Raw genomic sequence first — 20,743 nt, forward strand, 5'->3', positions numbered from 1 at the left:
ACCAGCCTTTCACGTGTTGGAAATCTTACTTGAGCCCGGCTTAGATGAGACCTCAGAGAGGATAAATTAGGCCCTGCTAGTGATGGGAGATTGATTTACCCTGGATTCCTCAGGAATCTGGCGCAAGGCAGGGAAGGAGGGGACGGGTGTGAGGCTTCAAAGCTCGACCCATGACAGTGTTTGACGCCAAAATCCCAGCTGGGGTGTGACAAGGGAAAGGTTTACTGCAAAGGGCATCTCCAGGCTGCTGGATGACAGGGGGATTACTCACCACCGTGGCTGGAATTTCCTACCAGCAAAACAAAACCTTCAGGCCGGGCTCGTCGCTGTAAATCCTCCTAAGGCGGCGATTTGAGTCAGAAAACCTTCAAAGTGCTCAGGGGATGATAAATCCGCCCTGGCTCTCATCGCCCAGGCCCTGACATGAGTGTTGGGTGTGTGGGGCTGACAGGCAGCGGGGTGTGGGATGCTCTGGGGTGCTCTGGGAGGGCTGGTTGGCGCGTGGGGCACGGGGTGGATGTGGGAGAAGCTGCTTCCCTCCGCTCGGGGGTTCCTGGTAGGAGACTCCTGCCAGTGACCACAAAGCAATAAATAGCAGTAGATCATCCCGTGGGTCCCTGGGATAGAGGGAGGAGTAAATCCAGGATTCCCATCGCGTCTCCAAGCCCTTTGTGCTGCGCTCTCTGGTTTTCCTTTAAATCTGAGCCACGTTGCAGTAACAAACCCAAAGGAATGGGAATAAGCAGGGAAAACTGTGAGGGTGGTGAGACCCTGGAACAGGTTCCCCATGTCCAACCTGAACCTCCCCTGGCACAACTGAAGCTTTCAGCCCTGACCAGCTTCACCCCTTGCCCCCATCCCCTTCCATGGTTCCTCCTTTGCAGGGCACGTGAGCCCTCAGCAGGTTGTTCCCTGCAGCAGGGTCAGGGTGTAAATTGTCCATCATGTGCTGTCAGGAGCCATTCCCAGGGCTTTTTCTCCATTCTATCTGGTCCTCAGCATCCTCTGAGGCTTTGTGGGAAGCTTCCCATGGTGGTTGTCCAAGCCCAAGGAGTGATCATGCAGTTAGATGTGACCAAGCTGGGGCTGCCCCTGGATCCCTGGAAGTGTCCAAGGCCAGGTTGGAGCAACCTGGGCTAGTGGAAGGTGTCCCTGCCCATGGCAGGGGGTGGAATTGGATGATCTTTAAGGTCCCTTCCAACCCAAACTATCCCATGACTCTACGACTGATTGTACGAAAACAAAGTGCCTTTATCTTGTCCTTCTGCTCCCTCTCTGCCGACGGTAGAGTTTGACCCACTCTGCTTTTCCCTCCCCCCCCTTTCCCGCCTCTCCACAGGGTTTCCAGATCCCCAAAGGCTGGAGTGTGATGTACAGCATCCGGGACACCCACGACACCGCCCCGGTCTTCAAGGACGTGGACGTGTTCGACCCCGAGCGCTTCGAGCAGGGCCGGAGCGAAGACAAGGACGGCAGGTTCCACTACCTCCCCTTCGGAGGAGGAGTACGGACCTGTCTGGGGAAGCACCTGGCCAAGCTTTTCCTCAAGGCCCTGGCCATCGAGCTGGCCAGCACCAGCCGCTTCGAGCTCGCCACCAGGACTTTCCCCAAAATCACCCTGGTGCCCGTGGTCCACCCGGTTGACGGACTCAAGGTCAAGTTCTTCGGACTGGATTCCAACCAGAACGAGATCCTGGCGGGGACAGACGCCATGCTGGGGGCCACCGTGTAACGCCCACGCCGCGGCGGCGCCAGGGACGGAGGGGCGGGGTGGGGGCGAGGGGTGGACAGGAGGGGAGGAGAGAAAGGGCTGAGGAGCTTCTCCACCACGCAGAGCCTCCGGATCTCGGGACTTTTCCCCCCCCTCTCCCCCCCCCGGGTGAAGCTGCCGAAAGCCTCCTGCTCTTCCCGCGGAAGGGGCGCGGGGAAGGTGTTTTTTCTGGGGGATGTTGTGGCGCGCCTCGTTTCGTCCGGAAAGGAGGGAGACCCGCGGAAAAACCCGAGTCGAGCCGGGATGTCTGACCGTACACAGTATCTAAATATTATAAATATATATATATAAATATCTATAAAACACTTCTGCTGCGAGGAGGAGCGCTGGCGAAGGCCCGACTGCGGGGAAGGCTTTGGAAATCGGCCGAGGGTCGGAGGTCTGGTGTCCCAGGGTGGCTCCCGGCTGACCTCTGATCTTCCTTTTTAACAGTGTTAAATTAGCTGGTGATAACAGTGTTTCTTTGGGTTTTGTTTTTTTTTTTTTGAGGTTTTTTTTGTCCCTTTGTTTGGTTGTGTTGTTTGTTCCGGGGCGTTGGAGGCTTTCCTTGGTGAGGGGGAGACGAGAGGTGCCCGTTCCCATCCCCTCTCCCGCTGGTGCCGGGGCAGGCTGGGAAGGGGCCGAGGGGGGAGCTGTTATTTCAGACCGAAAAACCCTGTGGTGTCTTGTCCAGGGCTGGACAAGTCGTCCCTCTGAGGCCTTGGGCACATTTGCATTTTGCAAGATGCGTTTTGGGGGGCTCTGGATAAGGGGGGGAATGTCCTTTTTTTTATTTTTTATTTTTTTAAATCTCGTTGAGTTTCCTGCTGCTGCTACACGGCCTGTGTGCACCGTTCCCCCGGCACAGCCCCTCCCCAGCCGGGTAGAGCCACCTCTTTTGGGAGCATCTTTGGTGTCTTTGCTCTCCCTGGAGGTGCAGGCACCACCCTCGGGGCTGCAGGGCCCCACCATGGCTCCGAGAGCTCCGGGGTGCTGAGCAAAGCCAAGCTGCTCCTTTGGGTGCATCCTCTTCCACAGGAGGCATTGGCATGGAAGATGATCCCTCTAAATAAGCCAACACACACTGCTTGTCTCGTGTCTGGGTTGTGGTTGGTGATGGCAGAGCTCAGCAGGGAGGAGAGGGGCTCCGTGTCCGCCCCATCCCACCACTAGCCCAGGAGGAGGGCCCTGCCCAAAGCTTCTCCGGCACAAGAGAGCAGCCACCGAGAGGTATCTCAGCTTTGGGTTTGTTTGAGTTCCATTTCTTGCATGCCAGAGGCTTCTGGGTCGAGTTTGAGGTCAGTGAGTTGTGTTGGAGGGGAAGAAAAGCCCCCTGAGTGTCTCGGCGGGTGTTTGGTTCACACCAGAGCCAAGCACCGGGCTGGGAGATCCCTCTTTGACTTGAGGCAGCTCTGTCCAGCCCCACTCCCGTCCCATCCCGTCCCATCCCATCCCATCCCATCCCATCCCATCCCATCCCTTCCCTCCGAGGTGGAAAGGACAACACAAGGACCGTGGCCGAGACCTCTCCTGGCCGTGATGGGAGGAGATCTGGCCCTTGGGTGGGCAGCTTGGCTTTCAGCTCCAGAGGTGTCCAGAGAAGTCCGAGGGGTTGGGCTAAGGAAGGGGAAGGGGCAGGTGTGGGTTTGCCAGGTGGCTTTGCGGGTTGTGCCTCTTTGGAAGGTCGAAGGGAAGTGTGAAGGGAGCGCTGGGGAGGCTGCCCTTGCCAGCCCTTGGTGGGGGCCAGGAGGAGGGAGGCAGGTTTGGAGCCAAGGGAAGCACTTGAGGTCGGATTTGCCGTCAGCCAAGCTGCCAAATTTCCCCCCCTTCCCAGGAGCATCCCAGTGGATCATTTCCACACTCACCACGGGGTGCTCAGCTTGATTTAACCTGAAAGAAACCCCCCAATCTTCCAGGAGATGCCATTCCCATCCGGACCTTGCCTTCGGGGTGGTAACACAGCCAACCCAAAAGGAAGGTCTCAGGAGCCTCTGCATGCACCAAATCCCTCAGGCAGAGGCTCGGGTGGTTTTTCCAGGCTGGAAATTCGGAGTGGGATGCCACCAGCTGAGATTTCAGGCGTTTCCTTGTCCCCGACGGAGAGAAAACTTTCCCGGTGATAAAAGGATGGCAGCCAAAATCCCAAAGGGATTAAACACAAACCTAAGCCCAGTGGGAAGGGGGGGGAATCTCCCAGGGACAAACATTTTGGGAGAGGCGATGGCAGTGGAGGTGTCCTTGGTCTTTGGGGACCAAGGATGAGCTCTGGCAGGACCTGGGGGCGAGGGAAGGAGGTGGATGGTCCAGAGGGGGAAACCCCATCACTGGGTGCTCTCCAGGATCCCCCTTTTCCATCTGAGACCCACGCTTGGGATAGAGGAGGCTGGGAAAAGGGGAAACCTGGAGAAAGGGAACAACAAGCTTAGAAGGTCTGGTTAAAGCTCCAGAGAACAAAACCTCTGGGGTAGATTTTTCCAGAAGGGCTCGGTCCTGCTTGTTCTGAACCAGTGAAAAAGGTTTGGCTGAAATTTTTCTTTTAACTTCCAAGGTCATTACAAAGTGAAAACCAAACATTGCTTTTGAGTGAGTGGTTGATTGGAGAGAGGTAATGTAAGATGCAGACATCCATTATATATATATTTACATCATGTGTGTATATATAATGTTTGTGTGGGTGAGTATTTAATCCGGGCAGAAGTTAAGTCAGGCTTTGTTTTTTTTCCATTCCTAACTAATATAACTTGACTAAAAAAAAAAAAAAAAAAAGAGAAAAAAAAGAAAAAAAAAAAAGTTGCTGCAGTGGGTTTGCAGAATAAAGCACTTTGAATCTCAGAATTGTTTGTTTTTTGGTTGTTGTTTTTTTTTTTCTTAGCACAGTCCAATTTGCTATAATATTATTTTATACACAAATTTGTTTTTTGGTTTTTTTTTTTGGTCTGTCTTTATAAACTATTATAAGTACTATTTTTGTTATAATTCAAAATAGATATTTAGTACAAAGTTTTTGCTGTTAAATATTTGTTATTTAGTAAAATATGATTTTTTTTTTTCTCTTTATTGTAAACGTTGTCCGGGGGAAAAAAAAAACAAAACTATTAATATGTTTTATCGCATTTGTTTTTAATATTAAGGGGAGAAAAAAAAAAAGAAAAAAGCACTTGTGGGGTTTTTCATTATGAAATCGGTGCCGTGTGAACATGTGTTTCAGTCATGTGGTTTTTAATATGTATATAATATTATGTGTTGCATATTAAAATGAATGTTGTGTATTTTGTGATCTTAAAATAAAAGAAGAAAAAAAAAAACAAAATAAATAATCCACGTGGCTATTTTATGGACTCCCATAATAAAAAGAGTTGGGACTCCAAAGATTTTTTTTTTTTCTGTTTCTCATCCGTCTGTATCTTCCCTGGAAGGGCTTGTGGCCTCCTGGTTTGGGGACTCGGGGGGACAAGACCCATCCTGGGAACTGGGAAAGTGGGATTTTGGCATCCATCGACCTCCATGAGCAAAAATCCAGGAAATCCCACTTAAAAATTTTAAGAACAAACGTTTTTGATGGGGGGGATGGTCAAACCGAGGTCGCAGAGGCACAGAAGGTGCTGAGCTGGGAGGATATTCCACAAGGATCGTCACGTCCAACTCCTGACCCAGCCCCAAGAGTCCAGGAATGAGGATCTGCATCCCTGGAGATGCTCAGAGCCTGCCTGGACACCTGTCCTGAGCAACCTGCCCGAGGTGTCCCAGCTCTGAGCTCCATCCCTGGGCTTTGGGGAGCTCCAGGACACCCAGTTTGTGCCCAGACCTTTTCCCTCTTCCCAGCAAGAGCCAGAGGAGGGAAGGGAAAGGGAAAGATTCCAGTGGTGTGTGTCCTGGTCCTGGCTGCTGGTTCTGGCACAGGAGAACACCAGGGGATGAAGAACATCCCCCCAACTCCTGATTGCACTGGATGGTGGGCAGGACAGGGCAGCACAAACTTCCCAAGGGCATCCCAGGTGGGAAGGAGCCTGGGATGGGCAGTGGGTCTGGGGGGAGCAGGCAGGTTGTCCCCAGCCCTCCCATCATCTCCCATTTGGGCTCCTCCAGCCAACCAGCCCCGTGGCAAACCCTTGTCCTGGAGATTTCTGGGAGCAGGGATCGCTCTGAGCGTCTTAAACCAATGGAATTTCAGGGAATTTTGGCCCTGGGAGGTGGGAGGAAGAGCTTTGTGTGAGTTGTGACAGGACAAGCTACTGGTGGGAGCTTCAGCTGCAGCTGTTGCAGAGGGGAGACGGGGTGGGCTGGGAGTGCTTGGAGTAATTAGGTAATTACCGAAGTAATTGGCTTCTGCCTCCTTCCCCTTTTCCCTATAAATAAAGGGATAGAGGCCTGGCTGTGATGGGAGTGTTGGGGAACAGGATGTTGCTGCTTTGCAAACCCTTCCTATGATGACATCCCGAGGCAAGTGAGGGCTTGGAGGAATTAATAGAACTTTGCTCTTGGCTGGAAAATATGACCGTGCAACCCGAGGCTGTGTCCCTTCGGAGCAGCCAGAGGATCTGAGGCTCCTTTCCCTCCCTCTGGAGCTTTGTGGCCGCGCTCTTTCCCTTCTCCTGGACGTGTCCTGCCAACGACGATTTCGCCGCGTCCCTTGCCCAAAATTCACCGTGTGCTTGTGCCCTGTCACCTCCCCGGCCACCCCTCGAGCTGAAGGGGCCGATGTGTCACCTCCTCACCTTCCCCTTCCCCTTCCAACCCTTTGCAATCCCCTATTTTGTGCCGGGGAAGGTCATTTCCTTTCGGGATTTCTCCTCGTTCCCTCGCTCCCCCTCCCTTCGCTTCCATTTATTTGCCATTTATCCGTGATTTATGGCTTGCACCACCCCTGGAGGGGGATGATGTGGCTCTCTGGGCTCCAACAGAAGCAGGGAGCTTTATATATTTTTTTATTTTTTTTTTTTTTTTGGGTGGCCTCGTGGGAGGTCACTCGGACTCCGTGTTCTTTCCACTCTGCTCCGGCACCGAGTCTCACGTTACTCACTTTGTTTTAACTGCAGCTTGGAACTCTTGGAAAGTTTCTTTTTAAAGGTTGTGTGTGTGTGTGTGAGAGCACAGAAAAGGTGTGTGAGTGTGTGTTTTTGCATAAATGGGCTTTCTTTTCCCTCTTTTTTTTTTTTCTCCCCCTTTTTTATTTTTTTTTTCTTTTTATTCCCCTCCCCTCCGAACGTGGAATGGAATTTTATAGCCTGAAAAAAAAAAAAATGGAATGGCCTCGTGGCCCCTTGGTCTGCCTGAAATCTTTAATCTCCAAAGCTCAAAGCCCTGGCCCTTCCAAGGGGGAATGTTGAGGCAGAGTTGAGTTAAAAGGAACTGTTCAAAATGTTGAGGTGTCGTTAAACAACATTCATAGGAATTATTTAAAAAACAAAAAAAAAGGAGAGACATGGGAGAGAGAGATGGATTTCCAGGTGGTTTCTTGGCATCTTTTTCCTCCAGATAATTTTAGGAGCCCTGGTAGATCCCCAGCTCTGCTTTTAGCTGGAATTTAAACACTGTGGGTGCCTGTCAGGTGCTGCCCTGTTGATAGAATAAAATGGAATATTCTAGGAGAGGAGGCTCTGAGGAGCCTTAGAGCTTCTCCCAGGGCCTAAAGGGGCTCCAGGAGAGCTGGAGAGGGACTGAGGACAAGGCATGGAGGGACAGGACACAGGGAATGGCTTCCCAGTGCCAGAGGGCAGGGATAGATGGGATATTGGGAAGGAATTGTTGGCTGGGAGGGTGGGGAGGCCCTGAAATGAGTTTTCTAGAGAAGCTGTGGCTGCCTCTGGATCCCTGGAGGTTCCAAGGCCAGGCTGGAGCAACCTGGACTAGTGGAAGGTGTCCCTGCCCATGGCAGGGGGTGGCACTGGATGGTCTTTAATGTCCCTCCCCACCCAAACCATTCCATGGAGGGTTCACACCCCGATTTCAGACCCCTGTGGTGAAATATTGAGCTTGGTATTCTCTGTGCATCCAATTCCCTGCTGAAATTCCTGACTGAAACCCTCAAATCCTCATATATCTTCCCAAATGTTGTGATAATAACTTACAGTGCCTGGATGGCCTCGGTGTTTTATCTGTGCATTTAAAAATGATCGACTGTGACAGCAAAAAGGATGGAAATTGGGGGACTGATAAATGGGTTTTCTGGCAAATATTTCTTTTTGAAGGTCTCCCTCTGTGCTTGGACATGAAAGATTTTCAATTTATCCCAGCTAGAAATGAAAATTTTCCTTTACAACAGGTGATCACGCCCAAACCCTCACTTACAGCTTCTTCCTGGTTATTAATTTACCTGCTGAGGTGTGATTTGGAGATGATAAAAACAGAAATGGCAAAGCTTTGAGGGAGAAAATGTGGTAAAGGAGGGTCAGGGAAGTTTTGAGGCAGCGGCTCAAGTCTCAGCTACAGTGGAGGGACACAAACCTGGGGGCTGAAGGGTGGGTTTGGCTCCCACATCCCTGTGAGGGGGTTCAAGGTTGTTCCCTCTGGGTGGTTTTGTGAGAAGGTCGCTGAGTTTGTCAGAGGATCATCATGATGGAATCAGAGACTGGTTTGGGTTGGAAGGGACCTTGAGGACCATCCAGCTCCACCCCCTGCCATGGGCAGGGGTGCCATGGACAGGGGTGCCATGGGCAGGGGTGCCACTGACTCCCCGCTGTGGAACCCAAGAGTTGGGACAGGGAAGGTCAGAAGGTCGGGCTGCAGGCGAGGGCTCCACCACGGAGACCTTGGGAAAGGGCTGGATCAGGGGAGGCCCTCCTCAAACTCTTCCCAAAGTCTCCATAAGGTCAGGTGAGGTCAATGTGAGGTTATGTTGAATCATGGAATATCCTGAACAGGAAGGGACCCCCAAGGCCCATCCAGCCCAACCCTCAGCCCTGCACAGGCCCAGCCCCAAGAGTCCCACCCTGTGCCCCAGAGGATCAGCCAAACCCTCCTGGAGCTCTGGCAGCCTTGGGGCTGTGCCCACTGCCCTGGGGAGCCTGGGCAGTGCCCAACCAGCCTCTGGGGGAAGAACCTTTGCCTGAGATCCAACCTGAGCCTGCCCTGGCACAGCTCCAGCCCTTCCCTGGGTGCTGTCCCTGGTTCCCCCAGCGCAGAGCTCAGTCCCTGCCCCTCCTCTGCCCCTGCCCAGGCAGTTGAACTGCAGTGAGGTCTCCCCTCAGTCTCCTCTTCTCCAGCTGAACACACCAAGTGCCCTCAGTGCCCTCACACAGCTCCAATCAAGATCTTTCACCCCCTCGTGTCCCTCCTTTAGCTCTTTCTTACCCTGCAGCCCCCAAAACTGCCCCAGGACTTGAGCTGAGGCCACCCCAGTGCAGAACAGAGAGGGAGAATCCCCTCCCTCCACCAGAACCTCGAATTCCACCCTAATTCTAAGGAGTGAGGACTCCAAAACCAAACCCTTCCTGAGGTTTTCCAGGCAGCAGCTCCAACGATCGATTCACTCACGCTAAGAAAGTTTCCTTTTCACAGTCTAAGACCTGCATCCAAATGACCTCACCTGTGTCCCCCAGTTCCTGTTACTGTTCCATGTTCTCCTCCAGCACTCAGCAGAGTCAATGCTTGTCTTTCTTTCGCCTGTTGGAAGCTGGATCAGCCTTTTATGGGCTTTTTTTTTCACCGTTATAAATATAGATGGAGTATATATATATATATATATATATATATATATATATGTATGTATATTTGTTCTGAAGTATCGCGTCCAACCGTTTGTTATGGCATGAACAGTTCCTCTTTCAGCGTCAGGAGCACAGTTTTATCTGGCATAGGAGCTGTGTTTAGTCTACATCCCCATATACCTTTTCCTTTAACAATATTTGTCTAATTATGGCTCCACGGATTCATTTGGCTCGGGAGGGAAAGGTGGTTGTTTTTTTTTTTTGGACGTGCTTTGGGTGGTGGTGGATGCTTTGAGTGACCCCAAACAACTCCCACATGCTCCTTGGGTGCTCCTGAAATGCAGGAGCAGCTGTTGAATCCCACTGGAGCATATTCCTGTCTGGAATAAGTAAGATATTGAGGGAAAGGGGTGGTTTTGGGGTGTAGGAACATGAGCCCTGGTGGGCAAGAAGGCCAGTGACACCTGGCTTGTGCCACAGTGTGGCCACAGGGCCAGGGAAGTGACTGTCCCTCTGTGCTGGGCACTGGTGAGGTCTCACCTCGAGGGCTGTGTCCAGTTTTGGGACCCTCATGGCCAGAAGGACACGGAGGGGCTGGAGTGTGTGCAGGGAAGGGAACGGAGCTGGGAAGGGGCTGGAGCAGCAGGAGCAGCTGAGGGAGCTGGGGGGGCTCAGCCTGGAGAAAAGGAGGCTCAGGGGGGACCTTCTGGCTCTGCAACTCCCTGACAGGAGGGGGGAGCTGGGGGGGAGTTGGGCTCTTTTCCCAAGAAAACAAGTGACAGGATCAGAGGAAATAGCCTCAAGTTGCACCAGGGGAGGTTCAGGTTGGACATCAGGAGGAATTTCTCCATGGAAAGGATGTTCAGGCCTTGTCAGGGGCTGCCCAGGGAGGTTTGGAGTGCCCAGCCCTGGAGGTGTCCCAGGAAGGCCTGGCCGTGGCACTCAGTGCTCTGGGCTGGGTGACAAGGGGGGCATTGGGCACAGGGGGGACTGGATGATCTTGAAGGTCTTTTCCACCCCAAATGACCCTGTGACTCTCTATATTTGGGGGCTGGACCAGATGACCTTTAATGGTCCCTTCCAACCCAAACTATTCTGTGACAGGTTGATGGAAATGGGGTCGGGGGATATGGAAACTGTTTTCTCTTGAAACCTTAGGCCGGGTCTGTGAGTTCCTCAGGGAACTCCTGGCCTAGTGGAGCACCAGGATGATTTGTAGTCACTGATGGACATGGTCTCCACCAGATTTTCTTGTCCTGATCTGAAGGTGGACCTTCTTCTCTTGGTGTCGTGGCTCATAAAGCACTTAGGGCAGGAGGGCCATGGGTTGGGAAGGTGAGGGAGGGAGGAAGCAGGGCCAGCAGAGCTGCTGGTGGAGCTTGGCTCGCTCCAAGGGCTGGGCCGGCACCACAAAGCCACAAGACCTCATCCCAAACCCAGTGGAGGATGTCGTGGGTGTCCTGGGCTCCCATCACGTCATGGGGCCGGACACTCTGGAAGCATTTCCCAGCCCAGAGCTCAGCCTTTGGCTGGTCTGAGCCATCAGCTCCTCCTGCAGAAGCTGATTTAAAAACAGAAACCCAGGAGCAGCAGAATTGCTTTTGCAGGAGCCTCATTAAGGCATTATTGCATCTATTAATAAAGCAGAACATTTCCTCTGCTGGATGTTAATCATTGGGTGGATACTCTGGATGGGGCAGGGAAGGGGCCTCGTGGACAAATCCATAATGACTAAATTAATGGATCAGGTTACTCCTATAAAATTAACCAATGTTTGTCCGTGGAAAGCTGGAAAAAAAATGGAGCTGGGGAGACCCCAGAGCCACCCTGCTGGGAAAGTTATCTGCTGGGAAAGGTTAATTTATAGGAAATTCCCTTGGGATCAATTCATTAAGGTTTACAGGCCTTGGAATGTTGGAGTTGTCTGAGACACCCGGATGACTTTCAATAAGAGTGTCATTACCTGCTGCTGCTGAAGCACTTGAGACCCCTCCAAGAGGAATTAATCAGTGAGTCTTTCTCCCACCCACCCCCAAAACTCATCATTTTCGTGGCAGGTCGTTGGTCCATTGTCCTTTCTGTCTTCTTGGGGACATGGTGGGATGCAGGTCCCTTCCACTGGGAGGGATTCAGTGATTCCTTCAACATGGAGCTGAATTGTGAACTGCTTCCCCTTCCTGTCTCCTACTGTGTTCCAAACCACCTCTAAGTCCGTGTGGATGAACTCCACAGGATGTTATCCATGCCCATGGATAGTTCTGGTTCACCCCACCCCAAACGTGCATTGGATGGACAGGGAGCTGAACAGGAGCCAGAGTGTGCCCAGGGGGACAAGAGGGCCAATGGATCCTGGCCTGGCTCAGGAACAGGGTGGCCAACAGGGCCAGGGAAGTGATTCTGCCCCTGGACTCAGCACTGGTGAGGCCACCCCTGGAGTGCTGTGTCCAGTTCTGGGCCCTCAGCTCAGGAAGGACATGGAGGGGCTGGAGCAGGTCCAGAGGAGAGCAACGAGGCTGGGGAAGGGACTGGAGCACAAGTGCTGTGAGGAGAGGCTGAGGGAGCTGGGGGGGCTCAGCCTGGAGAAGAGGAGGCTCAGGGGAGACCTCCTCACTCTCTGCAACTCCCTGACAGGAGGGGGGAGCCAGCTGGGGGTTGGTCTCTTTTCCCAGGCAACCATCAGCAAGACAAGAGGGCTGGGTCTTGAGCTGTGCCAGGGGAGGGTTAGGTTGGAGATTAGAAAGAATTTCTTTGCAGAGAGGGTGCTCAGCCATTGGAATGGGCTACCCAGGGAAGGGGTGGATTCTCCATCCCTGGAGGTGTTTAAGGACAGACTGGATGTGGCATCAGTGCCATGGGCTGGGAACCACAGCGGGGTTGGATCAAGGGTTGGACTTGATGATCTTGGAGGTCCCTTCCAACCCAGCTGGTTCTGTGATTCTATGATTATGTGCAAAGATGCATCTTCCCTCACTCGGGGCATGGATGGGACTTGCATCCCACCTGCCAGGATTTCCCTGGATCCTGCTGAACTGCTCAGGGCCTCAGTTTCCCTCTTTGCCCCGTGGGAAAGCCAAGCAGCTCCTGCTCCTGCAGGGGTGAGGGATGGAGAAGGTCTTGGAAGGGGCTGTGAGTGGGGATTCCCTGGCAGCAGTTTGGTGTCCAGCCCTCCCTCTCATCCCTCGTGTGAAGTGGGGGGACATCCCCTCTGGGAATATTTGACCCTCCAAACCAAAACAGTGAGAGTCAGGTGATTTGACCCCAAATTCACGAATGAACTCGAAATCCAGAAATGATTTGAGGCTGTTTCTACTTTTAAGATAAAATTAGGAAGGGACTGGGAAACTGGGCTTGAAGTCCTTCCAGACCTGCTCCCTGAATTCTGGATAAACAATGTTTTATTTAGATTGACCTGCTGTCAATTTTTATTTTAATTTTCCAGTGGAAAATATAAAACTCCATCAGACCAACATATTTGAAGTGGATGCAGGAGAACCCAGAGCTGATTTCTGGACCATCCCTCAACTCTTTTGAAGACAGGAAGCACAGGAGAAAGCAAAGCATCCTGCTCTCCAGGTACAATTCCAAGATTACTGGGAGCTAATATTGATTTCCCTTTCATTTTAATGGGATGCTTTAAGAGACATTCTCACCTGGTCTCGCTTCTTGAAGGGAATCATGGAATCATTTAGGTTGGAAAAGACCCTCAAGATCATTGATCATCACCAAGGCCACCCCGACCATGTCCCCAAGTGCCACATCCACATGGATTTTAAATCCTCCCAGGAATGGTGACCCCACCACCACCCTGGGCAGCCTGTTCCAACACTTTACAACCCTTTCCATGAAGAATTTTTCCCTAATATCCAACCTAAACCTCACCATCCCTGTGCCACAGGCAAGCCAGAGGCCAAGCCTTGGTAAGACCCAACGTTAAGTTGTTTTTTTTTCAGAGGATTTTTTTCTGAAGCAAAAATTATGAGAATTTCACTTAGGCTGAATTAAAAGACCCTAAAATTCCTTTTTTATTGAGTGACAAGACAGTAAAAGAAAATAATCTGGTGCTCTGACGGGTGGTGGAATAGGAAATTTTGTCAAAGAGTTCCTGTGATGAGCAGAGATGATTTGGTGCCTCTGGTCTGTGCTCACCTAAACCTCAGCCACCTTCAGTAAATCTGCCTTGTTCTTGCCCAGTTTTGAGCTGCAAGGACCTGCCACTGTCTCCTGGCTCCTGCAAACCCCTTTGACCTTAAATTGTCTCCATAACAATGCAAGAGGAAGAGGGAATTTGGAATCTCGAGCGGGTTCTCCGAGCGAGTCTCCTCTGAGACATCACATCGATTGTTTTGGGGGTGATTTGGTTATGAAGAAGAGTTTTGCCCTCTTTGTACAATCTCTGCTCTTGAAAGAGCTGCTGCCAGGGCAAATTAGGGAGATGTTTTTAATAGGAAGCCTTATTAAATGGAGCAAACGTTGCACGTGCAGGGGCAGGCTGGGGAAATGCATCTCTGCCGTCTCCCCCAGGCTCCCAGATCCATCACATTTATGGCCCAGAAGGGATATTAAATCATCCTGTCCCATCTCTGGAACACAGGGCTTAATTTTCCTCCTTTTACCTGTGTGTGTCAGGCCCTGCCATAGGAATTCTTCACCAGGAAAACTTCCCATCTTGAAGAAATCAGGCGGAGGAGAATCCAGCACTTCCCTTGGCTGCCTAATCACCCTCACTGTTTATTCCACGTGTAATTTGTCTGACTCTCAGCTATTAATTCCTGTTCTGCCTTTCACCACCAGCCTAAAGAGTCCTGCAGGAGCCACATTTCCCTCCTTGGGGGGAAGCTCGTGGGATGTCATCAAACCAGCTCTGGGTTTCACTTTGTGATAAGCTGAGTGGAAATTATGGACCTCGTGAAGCTTCTTCCTGCCTCAGGAATAATTCCTCTCTCAGGAATAACCCCTCTCTGTGTTTTCCTCACAGTCATTCATTAACACATCTTTTTAAAAATTATCAGACACAAACTCTGCCCGGATTTCCCTTACCCATCTCTTGGTGGTGGAGAAATCACCGAGGGAAAGCTGATGTCCCTCGAACATCTGTGTTTGGAGATCACATTCCATTTTTCCCCTTCACAGCTTTGTGATGGGACCCATCACCAGGTCATTTGACCCCTTTGGATCTTAAATCTTCGGAGTGGCTGTTTTTGGGAGATGTTGTGGCTGCCCCATCCCTGGAAGTGTCCAAGGCCAGGTTGGATTTGGTTTGGAGCAGCCTGGTCTAGTGGAAGGCGTCCCTGCTCATGGCAAGGAGTTGGGATTAAATGGTCTTTCAGGTCCCTTCCAATCCAGATTCCATGACTCCAACACCTCTGCTTTGTGGGGAGAGGTGTGGGAGCTCACATTACCACAACTTCCAGCTGGCTCCCTTTGCTGCCTTGTCCTCGCTGCAATTCCTGCTCCTTCCAGGCTTTTCAGTGTTCTGTGAAAAGGTGGATTTGCCAAACCTGGTTTATTTATCCATGAGTTATCAGAAGTGTGGAAAAGTGGAGACAGACTGGGATTGATTCCCGTGGGCTGGTGGAAATCCAGGAGAGGGTGGGTGAGAAGGTGGTGCCGTTGAGACAGAAAATTGTGATTAATGACCTTGGAGATGTTCACCCCCACGTTGTGTCCCCTGAGGCACCTGGATCCAGGAGGTTTTCCAGAATTTCTCCGTTGGCAGAGGCCAACCAGCTGTGCTGTGGATGTTCCCAGTAGGAGGGGGGGTGTGGATGTACCAGATGTTGTTCTCTGGCTTTGTGGTCAATTTGTCTCCTTCACATCCCGGTTTAGTCACCAGGACTTGCACAAACCCAGCAGAAATGGCTTTCCAGCAGGCTGTGAATTCCTATTTTTCCCATTGGAAAGCTCTGCAGGCTCATCCATGCTGAGGATCCCAGCTCCTGTGCTGGGAAGGATTACTACAGGACAGATAAAATTAATTATTCTGCTTGGAAAAATGGTTTAGTGGATAAATCTTAGTTTGCTTGTGCCTGAGGGTGACACGAAACAGGTGCACCACAGTCTGGATTTCATGGAGCTCATGGAGCCAGGGAAGGTCCCAATCTTTGGGAATGTGCTCTCATTCAGCTCCAAGGGAGAACAGGAGCAGGCAGCAGGACACAGAAGCTCTGCAATGGGGCTGAGAACCCCAGGCAGGTTCACACAGAGAGCTGCTTTCTCTGTCTTTTAAAAGAGAGGGAAAACTGGGAATTGGATGTGGTCACCCAAACACAGGGAATGTGCAGAGGTGTTTCCACGAGCCCAAAATCCCAGCTGAGCTTGGAAGTGCCAGTTGTCCCTCCAGAGTGACCCCAAGGAATGCCCTCGCTTTGCATTTGTGGTTTATTTTCTGTCTGGGTGCTGCACTTGAGCTGGGAAAATATTCCAGGGAGTTTTTGTGCGTGGAAAAGAGAAGCCACACCAGCTCTGGCTGGATCTCCAGCTGTGGGATAGGAGTTAGTGTGGGTGGTGGGATAAACACCTGCACTGATGAAACAGTTCCATCACCATCCCTGGAAGTGTCCAAAAACCACGTGGATGTGGCACTTGGGGACATGGGTTAGTGGTGGCCTTGGCAGGGCTGGGGGAAGGTTGGACTGGATGACCTCAGAGGGCTCAGCTGAAACCTCAAAGGCTTCTTTGGAGTGTGAAGATGCAAAGATGGCACGAACAAAAGTGCCTAAACCCCTCATTTCCATGGTTCTGCTTTTCCCAGGAGGGTTTTCCCCACTGTTATTATTTTTCCCCAAACACCTTTGACCCCTCTCTCCGGTGCCCAGGGAGATTTCAGGCCCCCCAAACCCTCTGCTTTGTCATCTCTTGCAGCTCTTGGAGCATCCCATGGTCATGAATCCATCTGGCATCCTTAGAGGGTCTCCTGATTGTCCCCTTCCTCTCAGAGCTCAGCACCAACCCACGAGTCAGGCGAAGCCCCCGAGTCCTGCCCACGAATCCGGAGAATATTTTGGTGCCCCGACATCCTCCCGGTTGTTTGTTTTGTGCTGAAGGCAAACAAACCTCTGCAAGGCACGTTAAAACAAGGTCTTAGCGTGGCCACAGAGTCCAGGCTGCAAAGGCTGGGGAAGCCCAAGCTGGACTGTGGTTGTGTGGCTTTCATTTGACTCCTTTTGGTGTGGGAATGGTGTTCCTGCCTGGAATGACACGGTCACAGGAGCGGATCAAAGGGCTGGTGTTCCCTCCCTGAGCCAGCTCTTTAATAACCCATTTGCTGCTTGTTGAACCAAGAGCAGCTGCAGGTCAGGGGTTTTAGGGCACTGCTTGGTCCAGGTTTTGTCCTCCTGAGGCTCCACGAGTGACCTCGACCACGGAGATTTGTGCAAACGTGGACAAACTTCCCGGCAGAGTTTTACAGAGGGGGAAATGCAAGTGGTTGGGAATGATTAGAGGGCTGGGACACTTCTCCTGTGGGGAAAGGCTGGGGTTGTTCAGCCTGGAGGAGAGAAGGCTCCAGGGAGATCTTGTTGCAGCCTTTCCGTGCCTGAAGGGGCTCCAGGAGAGCTGGAGAGGGACTTTGGGCAAGGGATGGAGGGACAGGACAAAGGAGAGTGGCTTTAAACAGAGTAGGTTTAGTTGGGATACTGGGAAGAAATTCCTGGCTAGGAGGGTGGTGAGGCCCTGGCACAGGTTGGGCAGAGAAGCTGTGGCTGCCCCTGGATCCCTGGAAGTGCCCAAAGCCAGGTTGGACAGGGCTTGGAGTAACCTGGGCTAGTGGAAGGTCCCTGGGACACCCACTAAAAGGGAATTTCTTTGTGTTCAGTGTCTCCTGTGTCAGGGCTGTGTGTCCTGGGGTTGGGTGACGGGGCAGGTGGGGATTTGCAGGGAGAGGAGCCTGACCCTGGATCAAGATTTCCCCCCATCCCACACTCAATGTTTTGGGGACAGACCTTCCCAAGGCACTGATCTGAGTGTGTGTGGGGGGAATTTGTATTTTTGGGATGCTCTTTTGGGGGGGCTGTGTATCCTGATCCTGATTGAACCCATCCAAGAGTTGTTGGAGCCAGACTCTGCCCTTGGACACTGGACTCTGGTGCTGGACATGGGGCTCCGACACAGCCCTTGCTGTCACCAGTGGGGTCCCACAGGGCTCCATCTTGGGCCCTTGTGCTCTTCAACATCTTCATAAAGCACTTGGAGGCAGGGCTGGAGGGGAATCCTGAGCAACTCTGAGGCTGGGAGTTGGCCTTTGCCCAAGTCCTGGCTTGGGGAGGGTGTTTTGTGCGTGGTTTGGTGTGGAGGGTTTTTTGTGCTGATCCTGAGCAGGTTTGCAGAGGACACAAAACTCAGAGGAGCTGTTGGCTGGGGTGGCCTGACCTTGAATATTGGGGCAGTTTTGGGCACCACAAAATATAAGGAAGATATTTTAGAGAGTGTCCAAAGGAGGCCAACAAATATGGGGAAGGGCCTTGATATGAAGCCGTGTGAGGACACTGAGGGCACTTGGTGTGTTCAGCTGGAGCAGAGGAGACTGAGGGGAGACCTCATTGGGGTCATCAACATCCTCAAGAGGGGCAGAGGAGGGGCAGGGACTGAGCTCTGCGCTGGGGGGACCAGGGACAGCACCCAGGGAAGGGCTGGAGCTGTGCCAGGGCAGGCTCAGGTTGGATCTCAGGCAAAGGTTCTTCCCCCAGAGGCTGGTTGGGCACTGCCCAGGCTCCCCAGGGCAGTGGGCACAGCCCCAAGGCTGCCAGAGCTCCAGGAGGGTTTGGCTGATCCTCTGGGGCACAGGGGGGGACTCTTGGGGCTGGGCCTGTGCAGGGCTGAGGGTTGGACTGGATGGTCCTTGGGGGTCCCTTCCAGCTCAGGATGTTCTGGGATCTGTGAAATCCTGGCTGGGCTGAGCTGGGTGGAAGGAGACGCCTCCACTCGTGTGTTCATGGTCCTTTTATCTGTAGAAGGGGAGTGAGGTACTGACCAGCAAAACAGGTTGGAAAATCAGCTTAGCCAGGATGGTGGAGACATTCCTGGCCAGGACAAGGCAGGATTGAGATTGTCCTCCTCTTACATGTGCTCTTTGAGCTGTGCAGGACCCGTTTGGCTGATCCTCTGGGGCACAGGGTGGGATTGTTGGGGCTGGGCCTGTGCAGGGCTGAGGGTTGGGCTGGATGGTCCTTGGGGGTCCCTTCCAGCTCGGGATATCCTGTGACTCTGTGGGTTGTTGGAGCCAGACTCTGTCGTGGCTGTTGGCCCCTGTCCCTGCACTCTGGCTCTGTCCCAGCCCCTGGCAGTGCTCCCTCACTGCCCCACCACCCCATCCCCCGGCTCAGCCCACCCCACATCCCCCGGGGAACATCCCTGGCCTGGCTCCCCGCTCTCCCCCCGTCCCGGGACCCCACAATAACCCTGCTCCGTTCAGCCAGAGCCCGAGGGCAGGCGGGCACTGGGGCAGCAGCCCGAGCCAGCTGTGCCAAAGGGCACCCACGGCCTTCCCGGGCAGTTTTCCGATGGCTTGGGCTGCGGCTGCCGCGGGAGTGCGGGGGATGGAGAGACGTGAGTCAGCCCAGGAGCCTCTCCCGGTGCTTGGCAGATGCTTCCCGAGGGGAATTCGTGCCGGGTGGGTGAGGGTGGAGGGATGCAGGCGCTCCCCCAGCTGCAGGGATGCTTTCCAAGGGGGAGAGCTCTTGGAGAAACGCGGTTGTCACTATAATTATCCCTGCAGGCAGTTCCAAGCTTGCCTTGGGAAGCTTTTCCATGCACAGGCTGGAGCTGAAGCTTTCTCCTTCCTCCTCTTTTCCCTCTTTCTCTGCTGGGTAAATCCAGGTCGCTGCCTCCTGCTCCCACATCACCCTCCCCCTTCCTTCAGGAGCCAGACCTGGATATTGGGCTGATCCAGACTGTCCACCCTTCAATCCAATCCCAGGCCAGGCTGGGATGAGGATGTGGGAAGCCTGGCTCTGACCTGGAGCAGCAGAGCCTCAGGAACCTGGACCTGCAGCACCAGGGTATTTATTAGCCCCAGTTCCAGGAGCTGTGATCTGATGGGATCCAGAGGAGCCCAAACAAAATTCCATGGGCAGTTCGGGCTCCGTGTGCGCCGAGGAAACCAAAACATAAAAATAAGGGGGAAGAACTTGAAACCAGCCCGGTCCTACAACACTTCATTTTTCAGTTTCTGGGCAGGGTTTATATTTGGCATCTAATTAATCTCCAAACATACAGAAATCACTCAGTTTTGCAGTTCCACAGTGCCTTTTACCTGGGAATTTGGAAACACCTTGTTAGGAAAAGGGGCTTTGCAATTATCCCGAGTGTCCAGATGGAAAAACTGAGCGAGGCTCTGTGACTTTGCCAAGGTTATCCCTGACTTTGCCAAGGTTATCCCGCCAGCCAGTGGCAGAGGTGAGAATGAGGTGGGAAAGGCACTTCACAGAAAATCCAACTTAAAGGAAAAGTGCAAGGCAGGATCACAGCTGAGCTTTCCAGGAGCAATCCCGGCTCCAGTCCCACTTCCCAGAGCTCCATACTCAGCCTGACACTCCATAACTGTTCCAGAGCTCTCCCCAGCAGCTGAGTAACAGGATAGTGGGATAATTTGTGGTTGCAAGTGGAGCTCGGGAGCCCTGATTGATGGGACCCGAGTGTGAGCACCAGATCCCACAGCCCTGGCCAAGGAGAACATGATCCCAGTTCCTGGGAGCTGGGAGTTGTTTGGAGCTCCAGCAGGAGGAGAAGATCCACCTTTTATGTTTGGGGGGGGCTCCACCTTCCAGGTCCTGAAGTTCTGCTTTGGTTGCTTGGGTTGGATGCACCAGATTTTCATATTTATGGTGATTTTTTTTTTTTTTTGTGGCTCTGCTCAGTGGGACCTGGGTTTGCTCTGGAGTGGTTTGCACTGGGAATGTGGGAGGTGGGGGAGCTGCAGCCTGTCACAGTTTTGTGGAAGAGCAGATGGGTCAGCAGGAGGAGAAGCAGGATGAGGACTTGCTTTGCAATTCATTCCCAGACCAAACAGCAGAGAATAGATGGATTTTAGACCATGGCTTAAAAAAAGTGGAGTTAGTGGGATGAGGAAAGCTTAAAAACTGGAGTTAATGGGATGAGGGAAGCTGCTGGACTCTGCTGTATGTTGGGTCAAGGCGGTAAAAACCAGGAGAAAAGACATCTTTATGGAAAAGTCTATGGGATGGGGTTGTGTGCCTGGGTGTGCTGCCCTCGGTCTGGGAACAGGTTGGAATACATTCTGGGATACCTGTGGTTTACATGATCCTCCAAGCTGGTGACTGAGCAAATCTGCACCCCCAAACTTCTCTGTGCCTGTTTTCACCTAAAGGATGTGCTTTAAATTGTCTTGTTT

General features: G+C 52.4%; 1 protein-coding gene across 2 annotated transcripts in view; it reads left to right on the forward strand.

Moving 5' to 3' along the window:
- The window catches only part of LOC127475953 (cytochrome P450 26B1), a 39,427-nt gene extending 21,046 nt beyond the window's left edge, over window positions 1-18,381 (forward strand). The window contains exon 6 of one of the 2 annotated variants that reach the window (XM_051798223.1): window positions 18,050-18,381. In XM_051798223.1, the coding sequence (XP_051654183.1) occupies window positions 18,050-18,290 (241 nt within the window). In that variant the 3' untranslated portion in view covers window positions 18,291-18,381. Of the gene's footprint in view, window positions 1-1,339; window positions 5,193-18,049 lie in introns of those variants that run through there. The other variant, XM_051798222.1, reaches the window with a different exon arrangement.
- The last annotated feature ends 2,362 nt before the right edge of the window (window positions 18,382-20,743 follow it).

The sequence above is a fragment of the Manacus candei genome, unplaced genomic scaffold (genome assembly GCF_025592945.1).
Source record: "Manacus candei isolate 608988 ecotype Guabito, Panama unplaced genomic scaffold, ASM2559294v1 h1tg000048l, whole genome shotgun sequence".
NCBI classification, from domain to species: Eukaryota; Metazoa; Chordata; class Aves; order Passeriformes; family Pipridae; genus Manacus; species Manacus candei.